Source organism: Mchenga conophoros, linkage group LG7 (genome assembly GCF_057382185.1).
Source record: "Mchenga conophoros isolate Kocher_MC1m ecotype Shallow Benthic linkage group LG7, M_conophoros_male_GT1.1, whole genome shotgun sequence".
NCBI classification, from domain to species: Eukaryota; Metazoa; Chordata; class Actinopteri; order Cichliformes; family Cichlidae; genus Mchenga; species Mchenga conophoros.
Window position 1 is genome coordinate 38840638 of NC_140532.1, and position 27327 is coordinate 38867964.

The 27327-nt window shown below is 40.8% G+C and overlaps 2 protein-coding genes and 1 pseudogene across 2 annotated transcripts; all 3 read left to right on the plus strand.

Annotated features, from left to right (window-relative positions):
* Positions 1–194: 194 nt before the first annotated feature.
* LOC146570624 (uncharacterized) lies at positions 195–27320 on the plus strand (annotated as a pseudogene).
* LOC146570625 (histone-lysine N-methyltransferase set-1-like) lies at positions 9497–12846 on the plus strand. The gene is made up of 5 exons (XM_085279175.1): positions 9497–10024; positions 10718–10838; positions 10922–11084; positions 11204–11396; positions 12718–12846. Exons 1-5 carry the CDS (start codon positions 9986–9988, stop codon positions 12844–12846), a joined length of 645 nt encoding a protein of 214 aa, XP_085135301.1. The 5' UTR covers positions 9497–9985.
* Positions 12795–22492, plus strand: LOC146570626 (uncharacterized). The gene is made up of 13 exons (XM_085281293.1): positions 12795–12819; positions 13703–13774; positions 13943–14044; positions 14926–14997; positions 15166–15267; positions 16158–16229; positions 16398–16499; positions 16709–16814; positions 18504–18574; positions 18675–20640; positions 20939–21097; positions 21179–21232; positions 21662–22492. The coding sequence occupies exons 2-13, from the start codon at positions 13718–13720 to the stop codon at positions 21907–21909; spliced, it is 3111 nt and encodes a 1036-aa protein (XP_085137419.1). The 5' UTR covers positions 12795–12819; positions 13703–13717; the 3' UTR covers positions 21910–22492.
* Positions 27321–27327: the final 7 nt, after the last annotated feature.

The following is a 27327-nucleotide window of genomic DNA, read 5'->3' on the forward strand; positions in this document are numbered from 1 at the left end:
CCATTGAGCGAGAGCCGGCTCCTCAATTAATTTCCTTTCGCTGCTCAGCTGTCACACAGCGACACACAGTGGCTCAGCCATGCTCAAATCCCTCCACATTGTGGCATTTTATTATTTCGCCTTTCGCGCCCTTCAAACACAACTAAATGCAACCCGTTAGATTGAGCAGTATGCCCGGTCAGTAAGTTACAGAAATGTCAGCGACTTCGTCTGTCATAAAGTTTGCGTTCATAGAACACAAAGAGTTTTTGGTAAATGCAAAAAGGAAGCATTCGGCAAAGTGCAGGTTTTGCAAAGTCTCCTTGACCGAGACAGCTGGGACTACCTCAACCTTCCCATATGGAAAAGATATATATAAATCTTATAAAGTTTGTATCTGTCTTGTGTGAAACTTGTATGAAAAGCATATAAGAGTGAAAACAGATATAAGATCCCTTGAAAAATTATATAATGAAACTTGTATGTTTTGGATACTTACTAAAACAATGTATGAAAGTAATGCGAAAGTGGCCACTTTCATGAGTAAATCATGTAAGCCTTATATGATTTACTCATGAAAGTGGCCACTTTCATGAGTAATCACATATAAGTTTTTACTATTTCTTTTCCGTATGGGCTTCACCAGGCACCTGGAGCGCAAACACCCTCAAAGGTAAGCTAGCCAGTAGCCATCTATCCATCTTCAAACTCTTCTAACTACCTTTCCAACCTCAGATGACCAGGTCATGTTTATGTAATATTGTTATTTATAATGTGTTCTTCAAACCCTACGGTGGCCCATAGAGACAAAGCATGTACAAACTCCAAGACGCTTACAAATTCCAAATAGCATGCACAAACTCCAAAACACATACAAAATCCAAAACACATGCAAACTCCAAAACACGTACAAACTCCCTTCCTGACACCATGACACCCCCCTCCTCCAATCCCTCTCTCAGCAGCAAGACATCTCCTCCCCTCTTCCCAAACATCTCCCAGTGTCACAGTGGATCAGGTCAGGAGACAACTGAGGAAGCTTCGCCCCAGAAAGGCAGCAGGCCCAGACAAGGTGTGTCCTAGGATGCTAAAGGCGTGTGCTGCTGAACTTGGGGAGCCGCTACAATGAGTCTTCAACCTCAGTCTGCGACTGGGGAGAGTGCCCGCCCTCTGGAAGACATCCTGCATCGTCCCGGTCCCCAAAAAGAACCGGCCCAATGAGCTGAATGACTTCCGACCGGTGGCACTGACGTCACATCTTATGAAGACTCTAGAGCGGCTCTTCCTCAACCTCCTCCGACCACAGGTACAACATGCCCAGGACCCACTACAGTTTGCATACAAGGCGGGTGTCGGAGTGGAGGATGCCATCCTGTACCTCCTACACAGAGCCCACTCACACCTGGATGGGGGAAAAGGCACGGTCAGGATACTGTTTCTTGACTTTTCCAGTGCCTTTAATACCATCCGGCCCTGTATGCTTCAGGAAAAACTGAACAGGATGGAGGTGGACCCCTGCCTGGTGGCTTGGATCTCCGACTACCTCACCGACAGACCACAGTACGTCAGGCTGAAGGACATCACGTCTGACACAGTGGTCAGCAGCACAGGAGCACCACAGGGAACTGTGCTGTCCCCTCTTCTCTTCACCCTGTACACCTCTGACTTCTGCTACAACTCTGAATTATGCCACATTCAGAAGTTTGCAGACGACACAGCCATCATGGGGTGTATCTGGGATGATCAGGAAGAGGAGTACAGAAGTCTGGTGAGGAACTTTGTCGCATGGAGTCACACAAACCACCTGCAACTCAACACCTCAAAGACTAAGGAACTGGTTGTGGACTTCGGGAGGTCTAGAGCAGGTCCACTGCCGGTTCAGATAGAGGGGGAGGAGGTGGAGGTGGTCAACAAGTACAAGTACCTCGGGCTGTGGGTGGACAATAAACTGGACTGGTCATGCAACACAGAGCACCTGTATAAAAAAGCCCAAAGCCGACTGTACTTCCTCAGGAGGCTGAGGTCTTTTAACATCTGCAGGAAGCTCCTGAGGATGTTTTACCAGTCGGTGGTTGCTGGAGTACTTTTCTATGCTGTGGTGTGCTGGGGGAGCAGCACAGCAAAGAAGGACTCATCCAGGCTGGAGAAACTGATCAGGAGGGCTAGCTCTGTGGTCGGCATGAAGCTGGACACTCTGGTGACAGTGGCAGAGAAAAGGACATTAAAGAAACTGATGGACATTATGGACAATGCCAGGCATCCTCTGCACACGGCCATTAACAACCAGAAGAGTCTGTTCAGTGACAGGTTGCTTCTCCCAAAGACAAGAACTAACAGACTTAAAAACTCCTTTGTCCCACACGCCATCAGACTGTTTAACTCCTCTCTGGAGGGGAGAGGGAGGGGAAACAGGAGGACAAAGGAGGGAACAACTAAGCTGTAGTGCCTCTTCACCTCACTGTGCAATACCTTTTGTGCAATACTTTTGTAAATAGTCAACGGTGCAATAGACTCAATACTTGAAATGTGCAATTCACTTGTATTTTTATTTTTATTCCTATTTATTCTATTTATCCCCTTCGTATATTTTATTTATATTGTCTCTGTATTTATATATATGTGTGTGTGTATAACTCTGTAACTTCTGTCGGTGCTGTGCTTTTTTGGAAATCGAATTTCCCAGAGGAACCCACCCGAGGGATTAATAAAGTTCTATCTTATCTTATCTTATCTTAAAATCCAAAACACATGCAAAATTCAAAACACATGCAAAATCCAAAACACGTACAAAATCCAAAACACATGCAAACTCCAAAACACATACAAAATCCAAAACACATGCAAACTCTAAAACACGTAGAAAATTCAAAACACATGCAAACTCCAAAACACGTGCAAAATCCAAAACATGTGCAAAATCCAAAACACATGCAAACTCCAAAACACGTAGAAAATTCAAAACACATGCAAACTCTAAAACACGTAGAAAATTCAAAACACATGCAAACTCCAAAACACATACAAAATACAAAACACATGCAAGCTCCAAAACACGTGCAAAATCCAAAACACATGCAAACTCCAAAACACATACAAAATCCAAAACACATGCAAAATCCAAAACACATAGAAAATTCAAAACACATGCAAACTCTAAAACACGTAGAAAATTCAAAACACATGCAAACTCCAAAACACATCCAAAATACAAAACACATGCAAGCTCCAAAACACGTACAAAATCCAAAACACATGCAAAATCCAAAACACATGCAAAATCCAAAACACGTACAAAATCCAAAACACATGCAAACTCCAAATCACAACGGAAGTGCTCCAGGACGCTAGGGGCAGTGTTGAGCTCGATTTACAAAATAAACGGCAAGTTTGTTGCAAACACATGGGCTCTAGTCTCCGTCGCGCTTCCCAGGTTGCCTAGCAACCATGATACTAACAGCTGGAAACGTGTCATACAACTTTGTTTGACAGAAATGAAGGAGAACATATTTTTTTCATTTGTTTGTTTGTTTCTACAAGAGCTTTGTGTGATTTGATAAGTATCTGAGGCTGAGACCACAGGACAGTAAAACATGATTGTTGGTCTTCATTTCTGTACTGAACAGTCATTTAAGATTAGCTAGTAAATAACAATTAGCTAATGTTGTTCATGAGACTAAAGTCATATCACTTTGGTAATGTAAATATAATATGGCCAATATTATGGTTATTATATTAGTCATTATTAGCTATTACAGCAGTGAACATGAACTCTGTGTCAAATACTGAGCTTCAGTACAGATTCAAGTTGCAGTTATTTACAGTACATGTCTTACCACCTTAAATCTTCACTCAAAGACAAGTATATAGGAATGACTGCCAAATTTATTTGCCACTGAAGCAGAAGGATGGCATCTGAATAAAACCTCTCTTGACATGCCTAGATGACATTAAAGCTTGGTTGGCTCTAAACTTTTTAAATTTGAATGAAAAGAAAACAGATTTGTTGGTGTTTGGACCCAGTGGCTCCTGTGAGTCCTCTTCTTTTCATTTGGAACCCCTGGAAGTTTATTTTAAACCTGTTGTTACTGCCCTTGGTTTTAAGTTGAACCAGTCCATTTTTATCATTTAAGGCGACTGGCAAGAGTGAAATCTTTTCTTCCTAGGCAGCACTTTGAAACCGTGATCCATGCTTTTATTTCTTCCCCTGTGGACTACTGTAACGCACTTTATGTGGGGGTCAGTCAGTTGTTACTCTGACATCTGCAGCTGGTTCAAAATGTATATTGACAGTGCATATATAGGTGTATTATATATAAGAGACAAATGTTGTTCCTTCAGTATGTTGGCAATACTAAATTTGGCTCAATGCTTACATACATGTGTAAAAAGAACATGTACAAGCTGTGATAACTGTTTCTGATAGAATGAAGGGTAGACTGATATATTAAACATTCCTTTATTGGGTTAGAAAATCAGACCATGTCATAACTGCTTTAAGTCATACAGAATAGATATCAGAGCCTTAAACAGGCTGGCTTCTGCTAAATGGGTCAAACTGGGCAGAAAGTATACAAACACGTAACATCCTTATAGAATATGATGTAACACTATAGATCAACTTACCTCAGAATATATAAAGCATATAAACAATTACAGCAATATGATGCAACAAACACAGCAGTACTACTAATCCAAAATACTCAAAGCTTCATAGAACTGAAACAAACATTTATTTTTAGTTCCATTCTGCTGCTGATACATACTTTATTTTTCTGAACATTAAACTTGTTGCTTCCTTTCATAGTGTGTAACCTGAATGCCCTGGGTACTTTCTCCCACACTGAAAACACTGGAATGATCAAATTATTTGAACATTACCTAATAAGACTGATTCAGGACAGACAATTAGTTATGTTAAACTTTCTTAGCAGTCCTTCACAAACAGGGAACAGTCTGTCTATTCTCTCCATCTGTCAGCTGCTGCTGGCTCTTCCTCCTCCTCTTCCTCACATACTGCTGAGTTTGTCCTGGTGGATCATCAGGGGTGCAAAGCCTCACAGATGATGTGTAGCAGTGGGTCCCTCAGTCTGTCCTCACTCTGGACACTTGCAGGTGTCACACATAGAAATCAAATGTGTGATAAGCTGCAGGATTCAAACACAAGTGTAACTTATAAACACATGTTCATACTTTTATTCCACAATCAGAGAGAAAGAAAAAAAGAGAGAGTGCAGGACAGACAGACAGGTGACAGTCTCAGGTGTATACACTGCTACAAAACAGCACACGAGAAGGAGGACTTAGTGTTTGTGTTATTACGAGTGCTAAACAAGAAGAATTCCCAGATGGTACAGTGGACACGTGTGACTCCTGTGATTAAAGCATCTTTCTTTCAGCTTAACGAGTGAACCGTCAGCTGACTGACATGACTGACTTTAATTATGCATAAAATCATCACATTCTCTGTAAGATTAAGCTCAGCTATTGAACGGCAAATATTTTGAAGTAAAGGCTTTAAAACCAAGTTAGTACAAACATCGCTAATGTCACATAACTTTCCCGACATGTTGCCAACAGTAATGTTTTAATGTTCTTCATTATAAAAACATTTGCACATAAATAAGTGACATAATATTCAGTACTTACTTCTGAAAGTTTACTCTTCGTCCGCTCCGCTTCCGCCGTTTTTTAAATTATCCACACCACCGCCGAGCTATGAAGTCTGGGATATGTTGGGCCATGAAGGCTACACCGACCCATCCTTAAAATTCAGGGAAATTAAGGACGCATTTGAGGGCCGCATGTAGAGCAGCCTTTGAATTGGGACAGTCTTCGTCGTGTCAATGTGACGTAATCGGCCTTAAAATGCGGCCTTTAAGGCTGCAGACCCCAAATCCGGTCATTGGTACTTCCTGGCTTGTGTAGTTACTAGGTAACAAAAGCTCAACACTGCCCCTAGCGTCCTGGAGCACTTCCGTTGTGTTTTGGAATTTGCATGTGTTTTGGGGTATGCATGTGTTTTGGATTTTGTACGTGTTTTGTATTTTGTACGTGTTTTGGATTTTGCACGTGTTTTGGATTTTGCACGTGTTTTGGATTTTGTACGTGTTTTGGATTTTGCATGTGTTTTGTATTTTGTAAGTGTTTTGTATTTTGCACGTGTTTTGTATTTTGTACGTGTTTTGTATTTTGCATGTGTTTTGTATTTTGTACGTGTTTTGTATTTTGCATGTGTTTTGTATTTTGTACGTGTTTTGTATTTTGCATGTGTTTTGTATTTTGTAAGTGTTTTGGATTTTGTAAGTGTTTTGTATTTTTTAAGTGTTTTGGATTTTGCATGTGTTTTGTATTTTGTAAGTGTTTTGGAGCTTGCATGTGTTTTGGAGTTTGTAAGTGTTTTGGATTTTGCATGTGTTTTGTAGTTTGTAAGTGTTTTGGAGCTTGCACGTGTTTTGGATTTTGCATGTGTTTTGTATCTTGCATGTGTTTTGTATTTTGTATTTTGTAAGTGTTTTGTATTTTGCATGTGTTTTGTATTTTGTAAGTGTTTTGGATTTTGCACGTGTTTTGTATTTTGTAAGTGTTTTGGATTTTGCACGTGTTTTGTATTTTGTAAGTGTTTTGTATTTTGCATGTGTTTTGTAGTTTGTAAGTGTTTTGGAGCTTGCACGTGTTTTGTATTTTGCATGTGTTTTGTATCTTGCATGTGTTTTGTATTTTGTAAGTGTTTTGTATTTTGTATGTGTTTTGGAGTTTGTAAGTGTTTTGGATTTTGCATGTGTTTTGTATTTTGTAAGTGTTTTGGAGCTTGCATGTGTTTTGTTTTTTGTACATGTTTTGTATTTTGCATGTGTTTTGTATTTTGTAAGTGTTTTGGAGCTTGCATGTGTTTTGGAGTTTGTAAGTGTTTTGGATTTTGCATGTGTTTTGTAGTTTGTAAGTGTTTTGGAGCTTGCACGTGTTTTGTATTTTGCATGTGTTTTGTATCTTGCATGTGTTTTGTATTTTGTAAGTGTTTTGTATTTTGCATGTGTTTTGTATTTTGGACGTGTTTTGTATTTTGCATGTGTTTTGTATTTTGTAAGTGTTTTGGAGCTTGCATGTGTTTTGTATTTTGTACGTGTTTTGTATTTTGCATGTGTTTTGTATTTTGTAAGTGTTTTGGAGCTTGCATGTGTTTTGTTTTTTGTACGTGTTTTGTATTTTGCATGTGTTTTGTATTTTTTAAGTGTTTTGGAGCTTGCATGTGTTTTGGAGTTTGTAAGTGTTTTGGATTTTGCATGTGTTTTGGATTTTGTACGTGTTTTGTATTTTGCATGTGTTTTGGATTTTGTACGTGTTTTGGAGTTTGTACGTGCTTTGTCTCTAGGGTCCACCGTAGGTTTCAAGAGTGTCCCTATAACATTGCTCGGCTAACAGCGGCGTTCTCGACAGTGAAGTCCAGATCAGAGCGGTCTATGGCTCTGGTCCAGATAGCACGGATCGCAAAACTGAGTCCTAAGGTTCTTAAATCGAACTTAAGGACCTTTGACTATGACTTTCTTAGGTGTTTTCTACTATGTTGCCCTACTAAACCAGTCCAGTGTGTAGGGGCTATTTTAGCATTATTAGACACAGTTATTTTGTATTGGTGTAACTTCAGACTTTATTGAGTAGTTCATTTCTTGTCAATACAGCTGTGTCTGATAGCTGACTGGCAGGAGGAGGCTTAATGCAACCTGCAAAGTTAATGCACAGACATTTTGTCTTTTGTAGATTCCATTCAACTGTTTTTCTGTTCTTGTTATTTAAGGTCTTGCAACCCTGAACACTCCAGTATTTTCATTATTACTAGTTGTGCCTAATGATCTATATGTGTCACACTGGATTAGATTAGGTTATTTTGTATGCAAAGGTCTGCCCTCATTGATAGGTTTAAAATTACTGTGCTTGTAAGATACAGTAGTTTTTGTGGTTGAATAGAAACCGATGTTTTACAGATTCCTATTTCCCTGTTTTGTAGGTACTTGGAGTACAAAGCAGGATCTGCAACATCAGTGATAGCGGTCAATCCCACACAGCCTCAATTATCATTGTTTGCTCCAAGCATCCACTTATTTTCCCCAAATTCACCCAGGCAACAGGCCATCACCCAGTCCATCCTCCAGGACCCTATAGTTGGATGCTCTCTCCCCCTGTCTATCGTTGAGAATCCACATTTTAGACACTTCCTGAATGTCTTGGATAGCAAATACACTCCTGTGTCTAGAACCACCTTGACAGAGAAGCTGATACCTCACCTTGTCACTAAATTGAAGGGTGACATAATCAAAGCCCTGGAAGTCCAGCCAAATGTAGCAATAACAACAGACCTCTGGTCTGACCGGAGGCTTCGTACTTTCCTGGGAGTTACTGCTCATGCTGCCTGCAAGAACAAGGACTCTTACAGTTTACAATCATTTTTGCTTGACAGTAGGCGTTTCACAGGGAAGCACTGCGGCGAACGAATCGCCTCAGCATTTGACAGAATAGTTGAGGAGTATGGCATTGGCCATAAAATAAGCTACATTCTGACGGATAATGCATCCAATATGAAGCGGGCCTTTAAAGTCAGGATGCCAGAAGTAGAGCACCCTGAAGGTGACAGCAGTGGTGACCTCGATGATGAAACAATGTGGGAGGATGCAGAAGGTTCTGATCCATGGTCAACGGGTGAACGTCTTTCTTGCTTCGCCCACTCGCTGCAACTTGTAATCAGTGATGGGATGAAAGAGGTAAAGGCAATAGCTAGAGCCATTGCCAAAGCCAGCAAGTTTACAAACCTGCTGCACAGCAGTAGTAACCACAAAGACTTGTTTGAGGCACACTTTGGCTCCAATAAGTCCATCCCAGCAGGAAACAACACCCGCTGGAATAGCACCTACAGACAGTTAAAGGCTCTGATCACACTTGACCACGGGGCCATCACTGAAATGTGCAGCAATACAGAGAATTTAGTGTTTTCAACCCGAGAGTGGGCTCAGCTGAAAGATCTTTGTGCTTTGCTTGAGCCTTTTTCTGATGCAACAGACCTTACAGAAGGTGATCATCAGGTGACTATTAGCATGGTGGTCCCCACTGTTCTGGACTTGAAGAATCATCTTATAAAGATGGAAGTACAAATGCCCCAGGCCGTAACTATAGTCAGGGCACTGAAAAGATCCTTAGAGAAACAGTTCTCTGGAATTTTCAGGCAGATTTGCATGGACGAAAAGGATCCAGAAGAGCCGTTTAGCCATCGGATCTACTTCCTTGCCACCATGCTCGACCCCCAGTTTGGACTGACCTGGGTAGATTTAGATGTCCAAAATGGTGAAACCGGACCAGCACTGAAGAGGTTCAGAGATTACCTTAAAAAGTCATTAATAGGTGACTGTATAATAATAATAATTTATTGTTATTGTTGTTTTTGTTGTTCCACTTATTATCACTGTCTTTGGTTTTATAGCATCCATTAGAAGCATCCTGTCTAATCCTGTCTTTGTGTGTGTGTGTGTGTGTGTGTGTGTGTGTGTGTGTGTGTGTGAGTGCGTCTATGTGGTATGGATTGACATTTGACCTGCGCTGTACCTGGGCTCCGGGGACATTTCGACTTTTTGCTGTGTATTCATGTGTCCCCCTAAAACATGACTTGTAAATGCATTTTTAAGTGTCTAAATAATAATTTTTTCTACTTCTTATGAGGTCATTATTTATCTTTTGACCTGTATTTGCTTAAACTGTAGTGTAAATTCATTTATTAAACTATAATTAAAAGATTTTCTGATTTTCTTAAAAGTCCACCTATACCCCTCACCTGATTTTTGTGTATTCCAGTGTATTGCACAGCGACGTTTCGAGTTAGAGTGGATGTGTGTAGGTACTGCAATTTAATACACATTTTCAATACACACGGCCGGAAGTCATTGTGATTGGTAGGCTATATATATAGGCGGTACCTACAGGAAACGGCGCCACAACTTTCGCGCGCGTGCCCTTTAACAAGTGTATGTCGACGGCAATACGAAGACGGATTAAAAACACAAAGGTAAGCCTTTTTTAATGTAAAATGCACCATGACTTTAATACTATATGAAATTATAGGTGCACAGGCCTATATTAAACTGGTTTAATTTATGCTTTATGGACTGTTAGTGAGTCTTTGAAGAAGTAAAACGGCCCCAGCGTTTGTCATTGAGTAAATAAAATAGGGCTGACGACTAACCGCGTCAACGCGATAAAGCGGGCTAACCCGTGTTAGGATTTACTCGGTGTTAAAGCATTATTGTGGCTTAAACGTGTTAATGCCGACATCGCGACTAACGCGATTAACAATTAAACCAGCGCAGTCTGAGTCAAAATCCCTGATGTCGCTGTTAGCTAATTTCGGGCAGTTTGTCCAATGTCTGTCATTCTGCTGACAGCCCTAAAATAAAAGCAAGGGTATAAGTGTATTTAGTCGTGTATTTATTTATATGCCTGAAGAAAAAACTTCTTACAGTTTTGATGCCTAAGCTTTCTCAGTACTTGTATCACTCTCTGCAGTCGCCATTACAGAAATGTCACATGTCGCCATTTTGAGTACTAGGCCTTTAACATTTTAAAAGAAGGCATAAATTAGCACTATGAATAAGTCAGCTGTGTTTATGCTGTAAACTACACTACTGCTAGTTCTGCTACTACTGATGATGATGACAATGATGACGATAATCGTAATACTTTATATGCTTTGGTAATACAGCCAATCGTACAGGAGAACATGCGAAGGAGACGCATTCCTCCACGGGAGGATGCAGTCTGTCATGTTTCTGCTGGAAGGGACAAACTGGGACTTGATATCCACTACATAAATGCCTTCAAAGGTAAGTTGGTCTTTAGTTTGGATTAGATTTGGAGTTTGTCACTTTGTCTTTTGTCACTCACTTGGTATGCCTCTGCAATTCAGGTCGGGGCATTTTCACGACTGTTCCATTCCAAAAAGGAGACTTTCTTTTGGAATACAGAGGTAAACTCATAACAAAAGAAGAATGTGAGCGGAGACACAGAGTTTATCATGACAGCCTGAAGGTGTTCATGTTTGAATTCAAGTTTGATGGAAAACTCTGGTGGTGCGTATTATATCAGTGTAGTTTGATTAAGATTAAATTACACATTGCTTTTGATTTATGAAAAAAAAAAGCTTCCTAACTAACTAGTTAAGCTAATACTTTTTTGCCTAACCCCACAGTGTGGATGCATCTCAAGAAGATGGGTCATTAGGCAGACTTGTCAACGACAACCACATCAGTCCAAGTGCTAAGATGAAAATATTAAATATCAATGGAAAGCCCCATCTATGCTTATTTGCAAGCAGAGACATAAGTCCAGGCGAAGAAATAGACTATAATTATGGTGACTCGGATTGGCTCTGGAGATGCAAGGTATTTCTACAATTGTACTTTTTGGAACTGATAAATTGCATACCCTAAGCCATTTTTACATTTGTACCTACTCAAATTGGCTTAACGTGACTTAGGGCATCTAGTTTTTCACTGAAATTGAGTATCACCTACTGTGCCTGGGGTAACTATAGCAATGCAGCCGAGCATCCAGTGATATAAATGCCACAGCAAGCATGGACGTCAAGGTGACAAAATGCCTGCTGCTCAGTCTATACTTTAGTGTTCAATTCAGGGATCACGCTGTTAATTTTGGTCGCTATTTCAAACATTTCAGAGTTTCAAAAATGATGGCTTGGATTTTCACGAAGGAGGCGCACTCATAACTTATCGAGTGACACCATTGACCAGCCACCTGGTGGCATTCAGTCTATGTCAAATTTTCTGATCACTTTGGATCACTTGGAACCTTGGTGCAGTAGTTACTGAAAAACTACATGGTACTATAACCTACTGGAAAAACAGGGGTAGGTACTAATGGAAAACAGGCAATTGTGATGGCTGCCACATCAAAGCCCTCTAAAAGCACTAAAAAAATATCAGCAGGTATGCAGAAATAAAAAATGGCTTTCGGTTTCTAAATTTTAACAGTGATTGATGTTTAATGTGATTCTACACAGCAAAATCTCCAGTGTTAAATTAACACTGGAGAGTGTCTATAAGGGTCCACACCTCTGAGTGTTAAATACAACACTGTTGAGTGTTAAATTAACACTTTTGACAGTGTTATATGTTTAAAAGTAACCTAGTCAGTTTTGAAGATTAACAATGGCTAACACTGAGCAGTGCTGATTTTCTAACACTGGAAAATAACTCAAAATGTTAGAAATATTCCAGTGTTAGAAAATCAGCACTGCTCAGTGTTAGTCTTTGTTAATCTTCAAAACTGACTAGGTTACTTTTAAACATATAACACTGTCAAAAGTGTTAATTCAACACTCAACAGTGTTGTGTGGACCCATATAGACACTCTCTAGTGTTAATTTAACACTGGAGATTTTGCTGTGTAGCCTCTTTAGTTAGATTCATTTTAAATTTTGTCCCTTGAAGATAAATGGGCCCTAGTGACAGTTCGTTGCTGCTACAGGTGATTGTTTTACTCCTTTAGCAATGGCTTAAAAAATAAAGAAATCACACTGACTATTTGTCTCTTAATCATAGGGCCTTAAATTCTCTATACATGACAGTGAATATTTTAAAGACAATAGCTTGAAACTTATCTTTCTCATACAGTTTATTTAATGTTTCAAAAGCCTCTTCAAAAATGCACTGTATATTCATTTTCTATCTGTTACACACGAAGACGGAGACCAGCCAGATTCAGAAGACTGTGAGCTGCCTAAAGCCGCAACCAAACAGCTTTCCAAACAATGATCTGGACCTGAAACATCCAGAGCCTGAAAGGGTAAATATAATCCAGTGTACCACTTAATGAACTAATAATTTAATCTATCATCATTCTTTATGGATGCTGTGTGTGTGTGTGTGTTTGGCAGTCACCTGGGTGTGATGTGATTTACATGGACCGTGGCTTGTAGGTCCTTTTCATTGTTTCAAAGTGCAAGTCTGGATAACATCTGAGTGTGTGTGTGTGTGTGTGTGTTAACCACCCAAATGTGACTTAGGAGGACCACACTGTTATTGGGGGACTCCGTCAAAGTTTGCTTCATGGTGACATCACTCTGGTTTTAGGAGGGGTCTTCTCGTATGTCTTGACAGTTTGACCTACAGCATGCAGAGCTGACTGCATGTGCTTTGTTTCTATGTTGAAATTTTTTGAAACTCAGGCTTGAACATTAAGATAGATAGTACTATACAACTTCTTAACTTGTTTTAGGCACTTTTTACTGCTGTAATGCATGGGCTCTCTCTGGCTGTGTACTCTGGCTTCTTCCCACAGTCCAAAGATGTAGCTTATGGGGTTAGGTTAACTGGTGATTCAAAACTGCCCTTTGGTGTGAATGCAAATGCTTGTCCTTCCATGTTAGACTGGCGATCTGTCCAGGTTGTACTGCCCTATGGTAGCTGGTATAGGCCCCAAAACTGCTACCCCACAATCCTGATAAGGATAAGTGGAAGAGGATGGATGATTGCAAAGGAATCAGTTGTTAATTATTGTAGCCAGTATTTTTTTCAGAAGAAAACATTTCTTGAGTGGGAAGCCCCCCCCCCCCCCCCCCACACACACACACACACATGCAAATTAAAGACAGAAGCACAGGACTGCCCAGTACAGTTGCAAGAAGAGCACTTGGTCTAATCTTTGTGCCATCTTTTCTTTGTTGCAGGATCTTGATGAAGAAATGCCTCAGCAAGGCTCAGAAGCCATGCATTCTTCTTCAGTGCAAGATTTTGAAGAGGTAACATTGACCTAGGACAGATTTTAATGAATGTTTCTCATGCACGATGTGTACCTTACGCTATTTGCCGATAGTGAAATGGTCTATTCATCCTCTTGAGTGATGCATTTTTAGTAACTGTCAGATTACTGTTCTTTTGTCTTCATTCTCTATCTGTTACACACGAAGACTGAGACCAGCCAGATTCAGAAGACTGTGAGCTGCCTAAAGCCGCAACCAAACAGCTTTCCAAACAATGATCTGGACCTGAAACATCCAGAGCCTGAAAGGGTAAATATAATCCAGTGTACCACTTAATGAACTAATAATTTAATCTATCATCATTCTTTATGGATGCTGTGTGTGTGTGTGTTTGGCAGTCACCTGGGTGTGATGTGATTTACATGGACCGTGGCTTGTAGGTCCTTTTCATTGTTTCAAAGTGCAAGTCTGGATAACATCTGAGTGTGTGTGTGTGTGTGTGTTAACCACCCAAATGTGACTTAGGAGGACCACACTGTTATTGGGGGACTCCGTCAAAGTTTGCTTCATGGTGACATCACTCTGGTTTTAGGAGGGGTCTTCTCGTATGTCTTGACAGTTTGACCTACAGCATGCAGAGCTGACTGCATGTGCTTTGTTTCTATGTTGAAATTTTTTGAAACTCAGGCTTGAACATTAAGATAGATAGTACTATACAACTTCTTAACTTGTTTTAGGCACTTTTTACTGCTGTAATGCATGGGCTCTCTCTGGCTGTGTACTCTGGCTTCTTCCCACAGTCCAAAGATGTAGCTTATGGGGTTAGGTTAACTGGTGATTCAAAACTGCCCTTTGGTGTGAATGCAAATGCTTGTCCTTCCATGTTAGACTGGCGATCTGTCCAGGTTGTACTGCCCTATGGTAGCTGGTATAGGCCCCAAAACTGCTACCCCACAATCCTGATAAGGATAAGTGGAAGAGGATGGATGATTGCAAAGGAATCAGTTGTTAATTATTGTAGCCAGTATTTTTTTCAGAAGAAAACATTTCTTGAGTGGAAAGCCCCCCCCCCCCCCCCCCCCACACACACACACACACATGCAAATTAAAGACAGAAGCACAGGACTGCCCAGTACAGTTGCAAGAAGAGCACTTGGTCTAATCTTTGTGCCATCTTTTCTTTGTTGCAGGATCTTGATGAAGAAATGCCTCAGCAAGGCTCAGAAGCCATGCATTCTTCTTCAGTGCAAGATTTTGAAGAGGTAACATTGACCTAGGACAGATTTTAATGAATGTTTCTCATGCACGATGTGTACCTTACGCTATTTGCCGATAGTGAAATGGTCTATTCATCCTCTTGAGTGATGCATTTTTAGTAACTGTCAGATTACTGTTCTTTTGTCTTCATTCTCTATCTGTTACACACGAAGACTGAGACCAGCCAGATTCAGAAGACTGTGAGCTGCCTAAAGCCGCAACCAAACAGCTTTCCAAACAATGATCTGGACCTGAAACATCCAGAGCCTGAAAGGGTAAATATAATCCAGTGTACCACTTAATGAACTAATAATTTAATCTATCATCATTCTTTATGGATGCTGTGTGTGTGTTTGTGTTTGGCAGTCACCTGGGTGTGATGTGATTTACATGGACTGTGGCTTGTAGGTCCTTTTCATTGTTTCAAAGTGCAAGTCTGGATAACATCTGAGTGTGTGTGTGTGTGTGTTAACCACCCAAATGTGACTTAGGAGGACCACACTGTTATTGGGGGACTCCGTCAAAGTTTGCTTCATGGTGACATCACTCTGGTTTTAGGAGGGGTCTTCTCGTATGTCTTGACAGTTTGACCTACAGCATGCAGAGCTGACTGCATGTGCTTTGTTTCTATGTTGAAATTTTTTGAAACTCAGGCTTGAACATTAAGATAGATAGTACTATACAACTTCTTAACTTGTTTTAGGCACTTTTTACTGCTGTAATGCATGGGCTCTCTCTGGCTGTGTACTCTGGCTTCTTCCCACAGTCCAAAGATGTAGCTTATGGGGTTAGGTTAACTGGTGATTCAAAACTGCCCTTTGGTGTGAATGCAAATGCTTGTCCTTCCATGTTAGACTGGTGATCTGTCCAGGTTGTACTGCCCTATGGTAGCTGGTATAGGCCCCAAAACTGCTACCCCACAATCCTGATAAGGATAAGTGGAAGAGGATGGATGATTGCAAAGGAATCAGTTGTTAACTATTGTAGCCAGTATTTTTTTCAGAAGAAAACATTTCTTGAGTGGAAAGCCCCCCCCCCCCCCCCCCCCCACACACACACACACACACACACACATGCAAATTAAAGACAGAAGCACAGGACTGCCCAGTACAGTTGCAAGAAGAGCACTTGGTCTAATCTTTGTGCCATCTTTTCTTTGTTGCAGGATCTTGATGAAGAAATGCCTCAGCAAGGCTCAGAAGCCATGCATTCTTCTTCAGTGCAAGATTTTGAAGAGGTAACATTGACCTAGGACAGATTTTAATGAATGTTTCTCATGCACGATGTGTACCTTACGCTATTTGCCGATAGTGAAATGGTCTATTCATCCTCTTGAGTGATGCATTTTTAGTAACTGTCAGATTACTGTTCTTTTGTCTTCATTCTCTATCTGTTACACACGAAGACTGAGACCAGCCAGATTCAGAAGACTGTGAGCTGCCTAAAGCCGCAACCAAACAGCTTTCCAAACAATGATCTGGACCTGAAACATCCAGAGCCTGAAAGGGTAAATATAATCCAGTGTACCACTTAATGAACTAATAATTTAATCTATCATCATTCTTTATGGATGCTGTGTGTGTGTGTGTTTGGCAGTCACCTGGGTGTGATGTGATTTACATGGACGAAGTTTATTAGTTGATATCTGCAACTGAATTGAAAACACACCTTTCCAACTGTCCAAAACAAATAAATGTTGCAATATTTTGCTAACAGTGTCACAATCATCGTCTGGTGTGCACAACAATATCATCTTTGGACAAGTGCATTCAGTGTGTGGGACCGGTTTCCTCCCTCAAGTGGCTTGGCTTTAAGTGCAAAGGTGAGACATTTAGTGAATAGGTACAGTGTATAGTAAAAAGCATTAATAGAGTTCAACAAGTTAAGACGTGCTGAAATGAACACTGCTCCCTTTTTAATTAATGGGTGGTCACGTCTAATTAAAGAAATGCAGTATTACCTCATTGGTGCAGGACCTTGTAAAAATGGTATACTTGGGATTGTCCTCAATTCCCCATTCCATAACATAAACTGCTCAAAATAATAAAGGGAACACTTAAACAATGCGATGTTACTCCAAGTCAGTCACACTTCTGTGAAATCAAACTGTTCACTTAGGAAGTAACACTGACAACCAGTTTCACATGCTGTTTTGCAAATAGAGTAGACAACAAGTGGAAATTATAGTCAATTCACCATAATAAAGGACTGGTTCTGCAGGTGGTGACCACAGACCACTTCTCAGCACCTATGCTTTCTGGCTGATGTTATGGTCACTTTTGAATGCTGGCGGTGATTTCATTTTAGTGGTAGCATGAGACAGTCTACAACCCACACAAGGGGCTCAGGTAGTGCAGCTCATCTAGCGTAGCACATCAATGTGAGCTGTGGCAAGAAGGTTTGCTGTGTCTGTTAGTGTAGTGTCCAGAGCATGGAGGTGCTACCTGGATGTGGAGTAGGCCATAGGAGGGCAACAACCCAGCAGCAGGACCGCTACCTCCACCTTTGTGCAAGGAGGAACAAGAGGAGCCCTGCAAAATGACCTCAAACAGGCCACAAATGTGCATCTGTCTGCTCAAATGGTCAGAAACTGACTTCATGAGGGTGACTTGAGGGTCCAGCATCCACAGGTGGGGATTGAGCTTGCAGTCCAACACCATGCAGGATGTTTGGCATTTGCCAGAAAACACAAAGTTTGGCAACTTCAGCACGGGCACCCTATGCTCCTCACAGCTGAAAGGAGGTTCAAACTGAGCACGTGACAGTCTGGAGATGCCGTGGGGAATGTTCTGCTGCCTGCAACATCCTCCAGCATGATCATATTGGCAGTGGGTCAGTAATGGTGAGGGGTGGCATTTCTGTGCCTGCCAGAGAGCCTGACTGTCATTGGGTAACAAGATGAGGTCCTCGGACCCTTTGTGAGACCACATGCTGGTGCATTTGGCCCTGGGGTCCACCTAATGCGAGACGACACTGGGCCTCATGTGGCTGGAGTATGTCAGCAGTTCCTCCATGACAAAGGCATTGATGCTATGGACTGGCCCGCCTGTTCCCCAGACCTGAATCCAATTGAGCACATCTGGGACATCATGTCTCACTCCATCCACCACAAACTGTCCAGGGGTTGGCAGATGCTTTAGTCCAGGTCTTGGAGGAGATCCTTCAGGAGACCATCCGCCACCTCATCCCGAGCATGCCCAGGCATTGTAGGGAAGTCGTACAGGCATCTGGAGGCCACACACATTCAACTACACACTTTCATGCCACTCAACTACCTAAAGAACAAAGTATTTAATAAGAATAATTCCTTCATTCACATCTGGGATGTCCTTTTTTGGGGGGGGGAGGGGGATTAGCAGTGTATGTGTAGTCATTAAAATATCCTTAATGTGAACAGTTTTGTTTTTTTTTGTTTTTTCAGCATTTGACATTACTGCAATGCTTTGACAAAAAACTACTTCACTTAAATAGAACTGCAAAGCTAAATTAAGTCTATCAAAATGTGTTTCAGTTTGTTTAGGGGTCTGGCACAAATCTTGCCTTGCAAAATTGGCAAATCAGAATTGCCACCAGTCAACACAGGTGTGTATCCCATTCATATTTGGCTTGACTTTTTTTCAGTTTATTTTTTACCTGTCTAAAGTATTGATCAATTAAAAAAACTTTTGTTCTTACATTCCAGAAAGAAGAAATTTCTGAATATTCAGGGGAGGATGGATTGCCACATTCAGTTCTGGATCAAATATCAAGCGATGATGATGGCAACCACAGCATATCAGAAGAAGAATATGTGCCAGATTCAGAGTCATATGATGAAGATTCAGATGAAGACATCTCATTATTGCCAAGCACATCAAAAGGTCTGCTATGCCAAGATGACATCTCCAAAGCGCATGAACAATCAGATTCAACGAATTTAATCCACAACTTGACAAAGGACAAGCCACAAGATAAAAGTGAGCTTTGCGAAACTGAATCAGAAAAAATGACTTTAAGTAAAAGAAATTACTGCTATTTTTGTGGCAAACCACAAGCTAAAATTTCCCGCCACCTGAAAACGCACAAAACGGCTCCTGATGTTGTGCATGCATTTTCCCTGCCTAGAGACTCAAACGAGCGTAAAAGTCTGTTAGAGAAATTGAGAAATAAGGGAAATTTTAAGCATAATGCTGCAGTTTTGCATGGTGGAGTGGGACCACTGAAAGTGAAGAGAAGACCCAAGATTAAAGCAGTAGAGGGAAAGTTTGCTCATTGCTTTTATTGTCAAGGGATGTATGTTCGCAAGGATCTTTGGAGACATGTCCGCAGATGTCCTAACAAACCAAAAGATGACACGGATAAAGAACCTGGAAGAACCAAAGTACTCGGCCTGGCTTTAACTCTGGAGTCTCAGTGTTATCCGCAGGTGTCAAGTGGAGTCTGGAAGGTTCTTGCTGTTATGAAACAAGATGAGATTGCCTCAGCTGTGCGAAATGACTTTACTGTTATTCAGTTTGCCCAGTCCCTCTACAATAAACATGGACAAGACCCTACAAAGTATGATTATATACGACAGAAGCTTCGTGAAGCGGGACGTTTGTTGTTGTGTCTGCGCACAGAATTCTCAGTGCATAACATGGAAGAAGCTATTAAGCCTGCTAATTTCCAGAGAGTTGTGCAAGCAGTAAAGAAAGTTTCAGGTTTTGATGAAGAGACACTGTCATACAAAACTCCAAGCCTTGCGCTGAAACTGGGACATACACTGCATAAAATGTCTGACATTATCCATTGTCGTGCCCTCATGACAGAGGATGAAGCCCTAATCAAGTCCACTGATGCGTTCAAGAAGTTGTATGTCTCCAAATGGTCTGAGATGGTGTCTCACCGTGCCTTGAACACATTGAGTGAGGCAAAGTTTAACAAGCCATCAACATTGCCCTTTACAGAGGATGTTCGGATTCTCCATCACTACCTTCAAAAATCTGCAGAAAGTGCCTTTTGCAGCTTGGAGAACGAAGCCACAGCTCAGAATTATGCCCAACTTGCACAAGTTACACTCTCACAAATCATTGTGTTCAACCGAAGACGTTCTGGAGAGGTTTCAAAGATGCGCCTCAAAAGTTTTCTTGAAAGAGACAAAACAGCACTCCACACAGATGTTGCCATGGGGCTCTCAGAAATGGAACAGAGACTCTGTAACTATTTCTGTAGAATAGAAATAATGGGAAAAAGGGACAGAAATGTTCCAGTTCTGCTAACACCAAGCATGCTGGATGCTCTGTCACTACTGGTTAGTAGGAGGCCTGACTGTGGTATTTGTGCCACTAATATCTACCTCTTTGCAAGACCCCGATCAATGAGTCATTACAGAGGAATGGACTCCTTGCGTGTTCATGCACACCAGTGTGGAGCAAAGCAGCCTGAGTATCTAAGATCGACACAGCTCAGAAAACATGTTGCCACACTCTCACAAGTCCTTAATTTGAAAAACAACGAACTTGATCAGGTTGCAGATTTCCTGGGTCATGATATCCGCGTTCACCGCGAATTCTACAGATTACCAGTTCCCACAACACAGCTGGCCAAGATTTCCAAACTGCTTTTAACACTGGAAAAAGGACAACTTTCCCAGATCCAGGGGAAATCACTGGATGAGATCAAAATAGAAGGTTTGTATTGAAAGGAGCAAATATTAGGGCAGTAGTTGAATATTATGCTTTATCAACCGAATTAAAACCTAAAAGCACAGACCATTCTGTTAAATGTCCATGATTTAAGGTTCTTGAAGTCTATTGTTTCATCACTTTGCAACATTTGGCAAACTGCAGAGTGGTGGCCTTAAATAGTAAAACTATGTACTATAATTTCCAGTATTTGTTCTGTATTTTGTCATATCTCGTTGTTAATGTGAGGTTTTTGGGGGGTTTGTGTTTGGTTTTTTGGGGGGGTTTTCCCACAATTTCTCAGATGAAATTGCATTAAGTGATGCTGAAACAAAGGACAGTGAGAGTGAATCAGATGATGATGACACAGCACTCACAATGTTGGCGTGTGGCACCAGTGAGCCTGTACATGCAGTAGCTGATTCCACAAACACAGCGCAGCTCCAAGACACTGTAGATTGTGGTAAGTTACCACTAGCTTGGTTTCTGTGGATAAAATGTTTGTTACAAATATTAAAACTTAATCAAATTGTGTAATCAGCAGATGAAGGACCACTCACAATGCCTGCAGCAAGTGAGACTGCTGCTCCCTCTGAAGGTAAGGGGTGCAGTTGGTTCTCTAAGCTTATTATTGTTTCATCACTTTGCAACATATGGCAAACTGCAGAGTGGTGGCAAAAAGTCACTTGGATGAGTGACAAAATGTTTCTCCCACTGAAAACGCTACGTCCAGATTAACAGAATCAACGTTTTGGGATTTACTTACCTGGATGATTGAGCATGCATCAAGAGACTTTTATTCAACTTTTTATTCAGTCTTTTATTCACAGCGGAACACTAAATGTCTCATTTTAGAAATTTGATAAATTTTCAAAGAGAATTTTAGCTCGTTTTGATATTGATGGTAGCAACACATTTCAGAAGTTAGTACAGGGTAGCATCCATTCTTTTAACCACCAAATGTTTTTTGTTTTTTTTGTTTGGTTTTTTGTTTGTTTTAACTACTACTACTTTATATATCTTCCAGAGAAAAATGCTGCTCAATCCCACAATTCCCGAAGAGCTCCCAAAAACATGTGGTCCAAGGCTGAGGTTGCTGCAGTGATGAGGCATTTTAAAGACCACATAAACGAAGGGAAACTAGCCACCAAAAATGAATGCAGTCATTGCAAATTGGTAGAAGATCCGGTGTTGGCAGGAAGAATAGTTCAAAACATAAGAGATTTTGTAAGAAACAGAGGATTAACTGCAAAAAGGCAGAAAAAAATGAACTAAAATAACTGTTTAGAGAGCTGTGGTTTTACATCTTGGTCAGATTGCCAATTGTTGTTAACACTGATGTTCTGTTTAAAGAAAAAAAAGTTCTTGTTAAATACAGAAGTAGTTTGTATTTCATAATTTTTACATTTAATTTATTTAGGGGTTTTTTTGACGGGTTATATTTAAAATAAAAAATTATAAATGCATATTTTCTCCCCTTAATATTTACCTTTAAACTATTAAAATTCATTTTAAATGTTTTTAATTTTTCTGTTTTCTATATTTTTATATTTCTGTGGGAAGCGTGGGCATTTTTGTCCATAGATTTCTTTTTTTATTTATGGTTAAAATTAATGTTCAGATCCAAGAACACTAATAAAATGATGTTCCAGTAATCCTGTGTCCTGTCAGATGTGTATTCATGGTAATGATGAGCTATTTACATATTACATCATTGTCCCTTTAAAGACCCAATATTGTTTTTTTTGGACCTCATAAAACACATTGTTGTCAAGTGGACAATGTCTCCAGAAAACACAATAGAGTCTGGTTGGTGTGTATCAGTGTATCTAGACTTCTATAGGGAGTGTATGAGGTCTGAAGTGACCCAAATTTTTTTCAGATTTTTTCGAACACTTTAACCTCGCTCCCTTGGCTCTAAGTCCTTTCAAAAGGGTAGTCCACTTAAACCACCACCGGGCGGATTGACGTAGTATAGTCCCGCCATACCACATAGACCCGTATGTGTGTGTGTGTGTGTGTGTGTGTGCACCCTTTTCCAGACCTTTTGATCACAGAGGTAGACAGAGACGGAGTTGCAGCACCAACAGAAGAAGACACAGAATTATCAGATAGTGACTCAGCGCCACCCCCAAAACAACGTCTTCTTTCACGCTACAAGGCATTTAGGTTGCAACGCAGCACAAGCCAGGACTCGAGCACTGATGCACAAATAAGCAAGTACCTAGACAGCATAAATGACTCTGTGATGCACTCACCTTTTGGTCAAAAAACAAAGAGCGTTTCCCCAGTCTACACAGTGAGGTGTGCACATGTCTTTATATTGTTTGATTACAGAATTTTACTTAAAATGGTGTTGTTTGACTAAATAAATGTGACCATTGACTTTTAAATAACATCTGCATATCACTTTGTGTTGACAGGCCTTATCCATTTTAGGGAAGTTGATATCATACAGTGTAATTTGACTAGTACTACTACAATAGGACATGATGCAATTTCAAGTTTATAATCTTCAGTTTGATGTTACAATTTTATCTATATATAAAGTATAACTGAAACCAGTTACATATTTCATATTTTACAGTTGTTGGAGGTGATCGCTGTTTTGTCAGATGACTTTGGGGCCAGTCAGTACCATCATGTCAGCCCTTAAAAGCACACAAAAGTTAGTCTTTTTTGTCCCGGTCTTGGTCTCGTCTCAACTTGCCTGGGGAGAAGCTGATTTTATCTTAATTTGTTCCTTGGAATATAATGTAAAAATATGAAAATCCTTTATATGACTCTTGCTGAATGTGTCCACTACAGAGCAGCAGAGGGCTTTGTTTTGAATGAATTGATCTTTTGTATTAATGAAGGCCCAGGCTCTATCCATTTCCCTTACCCGATGTTTCATTCTAAAAGACACCTATTTACGCAACCGGGATGTGTGCGGGGGCCAATTTCTGGCTTATGTCTTCCACATGCATCACTCACTCTCTGTTGTGTGTGTGTGTGTGTGTGTGTGTGTGTATGCTTTTCCAAAGGACATCTATTTGCACAGCCCCAATGTGCGATGGGAGGACATCATCGGTCTGGAGGATGCCAAGCGATTAGTCAAAGAGGCCGTCGTTTATCCCATTAAGGTGCGGCCGCTACCCGAGCATGCTGGTATTTCAGCTCCGGTCGCCCATCTTCGATTCTGAATACATCTCTTTTAAAGGGCTTAAAGAGAAGGAGGGCAGTGGGGTCAGGCCAGTCTATTAGAGTGACATTAAATCTATACCTGGGATATTATGGTAACACAGATACAGAGATGGATAGGAAGACACATGTGGCATGCCATGTAGAATTTATTATACACAGCCACAATCACACAATTTGTGCTTCTGCAAATAGATAAAAACACGCACACACACAGAAATAGATGCACACACTTTTGTCATCATCGCCCAGACCTTTCTCATGGATATGATGACAACAAATCAGGTTGTCTGCATCCTCTTGACATTTACAGACGAAGATGAGGACTGATGTGTCCATCTCCTTGTATATATTCTGCTGGCCTGTTTTATTGAACATCGTCTCTCTGCCTTCCCACAATCCTAAACTTTTGCTTCCATTATTATTCATTCTCTGAGCTATAGGTCAGTTTGGTCATTTCAGCCAGCCTGTGTTTGCCACCTAAAATTTAAACTAATTTGTTGTGTGTGGTATTTGCAGCACTGATCAGCTATAAATCAGACTTATCAGGTTTCTTTGCACAGAGCTCAGTTTGCTATTGGTGTGCTGAAAATGGAAATACAATGTGTTCTCATACTGAGCTAGGATGTGATTTACTCAAGTTGTATATATACTGTTTTGTTCATGTTTCCCCCTTATTCTTTGACTCAGTCTCTCCTCCTCAGTATCCCCAACTCTTTACAGGCATCCTGTCTCCATGGAAGGGTTTACTGCTCTATGGTCCCCCGGGTAAGGACTCAAGTGCAGGATATTAAAAAATGTCAGGGTCTCACTATGAAAACTTCACAGTCCCTTACCCACGCAGGTACAGGTAAGACGTTGCTGGCCAAGGCCGTAGCTACAGAGTGTAAGACAACCTTCTTCAACATCTCAGCTTCCAGCATTGTCAGCAAGTGGAGGGGAGACTCTGAGAAACTGGTCAGGGTAGGCTGTCAGCTATGGGAAGAATTTTACAAAAATATGTTTGAATACTATACTTTGTGTTTTGTGTTTCATTTTTTGAGGTCTGATTACACTGGTCAACACTGAAATTGTTACTGACCTAAAAAGGTCCTAATCTGTAGTGTCTTGGTGTGTTGAACACAAATATGAGCATGAAAATATTGTGTTTGCTCTCGTTTGGAAGATATTTCATATAGTTTTTTTTTCTATGTTTCACTGTGTACATTTATCCAGCAGGACTGTAACAACATCCTAAATAAGCATAGAATGATGTAATATTGCATCACATTGGATAATACCATCATGTACACATCATCCAGAGTTTATTCCATTATTTCCTGAAGGAATGCAGTACTACTGCCAGGCAGCTGCTGAAGTAAGCTGACATCAGCAGTGTACTATACAAAGCCTAGTTGGAAAATTTGAGAAATCTTTCAGACTTCATGGGATACAGCTTAAGCTACTGTTACATAAAACTGTCATTATTCTATCCATTTAGTTACAATACAGAACACTAATGCCTCAAAAGTGTGTTAATACTGTGGACAATTTTTGCTATATTTGTGGGGAAATGACATTTGCCAACCAGAAGAAAGTATCACTTCTCAAGTGAAGAAGTCATATCGTCTTTACTTTGGATGCAAGATTGGCGATCAAGACAAGCCTTGGGCCCCGCATATATGCTATGCTACATGTACAACACAGCTTTCGTAGTGGTTACATGGCATACATTCCGTGATAAACTAGAGCCAATTTTGCATTTTGACTGTCATATTCGTTTTGAGTACATAAAAACTGATAAGAAATGACTCATTTTATTTCAGTAACATGACTTTTGTACAATATGTTGACCGTGTATGTAGTGTAAATGATTTAATACATGTGTCTGCAGGTTCTATTTGAGCTGGCCAGGTACCACGCTCCATCCACCATCTTCCTGGATGAGCTTGAGTCAGTGATGGGCCAGAGAGCAGCATGGGGTGACCTTAACCACTAATTGCAGTAAAATGTAGATGTGCCACTGCTGCTGTCCACAAAAACTCTGTTCATTGCTTTCAGAGGCGAGCGCGAGGGGAGTCGCAGGATAAAGACCGAGTTACTGGTTCAGATAGATGAGTCTTACCTCTTCACCAGCTTGCCAAGCCATGTCGTCTCACTGGCTGCCTCCTCTCAGCTGCACAGGAGGCGTTGAGCTATGCACTGTACTGGAGTACGAAGCATTGACAAAGGCGTTTAATCATTATGCTTCACATTTTTCAATTACCATTTGATTTCATGAAATTATATATGTTATCTAGAAGGAAATGTGTTCATTCACATGCTTCTGTGTTTTATTTCCAGGAGATGGAGGGCTACTCTGGCTCAGATATAAGATGGCATGTAAGGAAGCTGCCATGAGACCAGTTGGAAAAATCTTTGATGCTCTGGAGTCACATCAGGATGGTAGGACAACACACACACACACACACACACACACACACACACACACACACACACACACACACACACACACACAGCAGCTGAATGTAGCTATAACAAATGAGCTGGTGGTAGAAACAGATCTGCATTGGTGGGACTGATGTCGAAATAGTCACATCCTATAAGTATCTGGGAGTTCAACTGGATCACAAGCTGGAGTGGTCTGCCAGCAAGGATGCTTCCTACAAAAGGGGTCTGAGCTGGCTTCACTTTCTACGAAGACTCAGATGTATGCAGCAGGCTGCTCTATATGTTTTATCAGTCTTTTGCTGCGAGCACCATCTTTTTTGCTGTAGCATGCTGGGGTGCAGGCATCAAAGCAAAGGATGCAAACAGACTGAAGAAATTCATCAGGGAGGCCGAGTCTGCTGCTGGCATGAAGCTTGCCACCCTGGAGGAGGTGATCAGTGACAGAATGCTGGCAAGACTGCTGGCAATCATGGACAATGACTCCCACCCCCTTCATAACACACTGGACAATCTGAAGAGCAGTTTCAGCAACAGGTTCCTTCAGCCTTGCTGTCTGAGGGAAAGTTACAGGAGGTCGTTCCTTCCCGCTGCAATCAGACTCTTTAATTCATCCACTTGGGTCAGGTCCACAAATGTGGAACAGAATTAATCACACCTCAGTGCACCCTGTCACTTTTGTACACATGACACATATTTGCAAACATACTTGTCCTTTTATATTTATACTTATATCTCTATATTTATCTTAATATTTATCTACCAGTATCTCTGTTTCTACACTCATTTTATATGAGTGCTTGTTGTTTGTTGTATATTTGCTGCTATGACAACTCAATTTCTCTCTGGGATTAATAAAGTTTCTCTGATTCTGAAAGTCAAGATTGACCTCTACAACAGCCATCTTCTCTGTCTTACTTTGATTCTCTTTTACAGATGACACAGACATGCCCGCCATCCAACTGGAAACTGTAACAACGGCTGATTTCCTGAATGTGATTGAACACACCAAACACTCAGCACGAAACCTGATAGACAGATACACAGACTGGGAGAGAGAGTACCAATCTGTCTGACACTAGA

Excerpts from the sequence above, each read along its gene's own strand:
- LOC146570625 (XM_085279175.1), top strand. The coding sequence starts at position 9,986 with ATGTCGACGGCAATACGAAGACGGATTAAAAACACAAAG. Across the intron at positions 11,085-11,203 it reads TTTGATGGAAAACTCTGGTG|TGTGGATGCATCTCAAGAAG; the intron begins GTGCGTATTATA and ends CTAACCCCACAG. Across the intron at positions 11,397-12,717 it reads ATTGGCTCTGGAGATGCAAG|ACGGAGACCAGCCAGATTCA; the intron begins GTATTTCTACAA and ends TTACACACGAAG.
- LOC146570626 (XM_085281293.1), top strand. The coding sequence starts at position 13,718 with ATGCCTCAGCAAGGCTCAGAAGCCATGCATTCTTCTTCAGTGCAAGAT. Across the intron at positions 14,998-15,165 it reads CAGTGCAAGATTTTGAAGAG|ACTGAGACCAGCCAGATTCA; the intron begins GTAACATTGACC and ends TTACACACGAAG. Across the intron at positions 21,233-21,661 it reads GACTGCTGCTCCCTCTGAAG|AGAAAAATGCTGCTCAATCC; the intron begins GTAAGGGGTGCA and ends TATATCTTCCAG.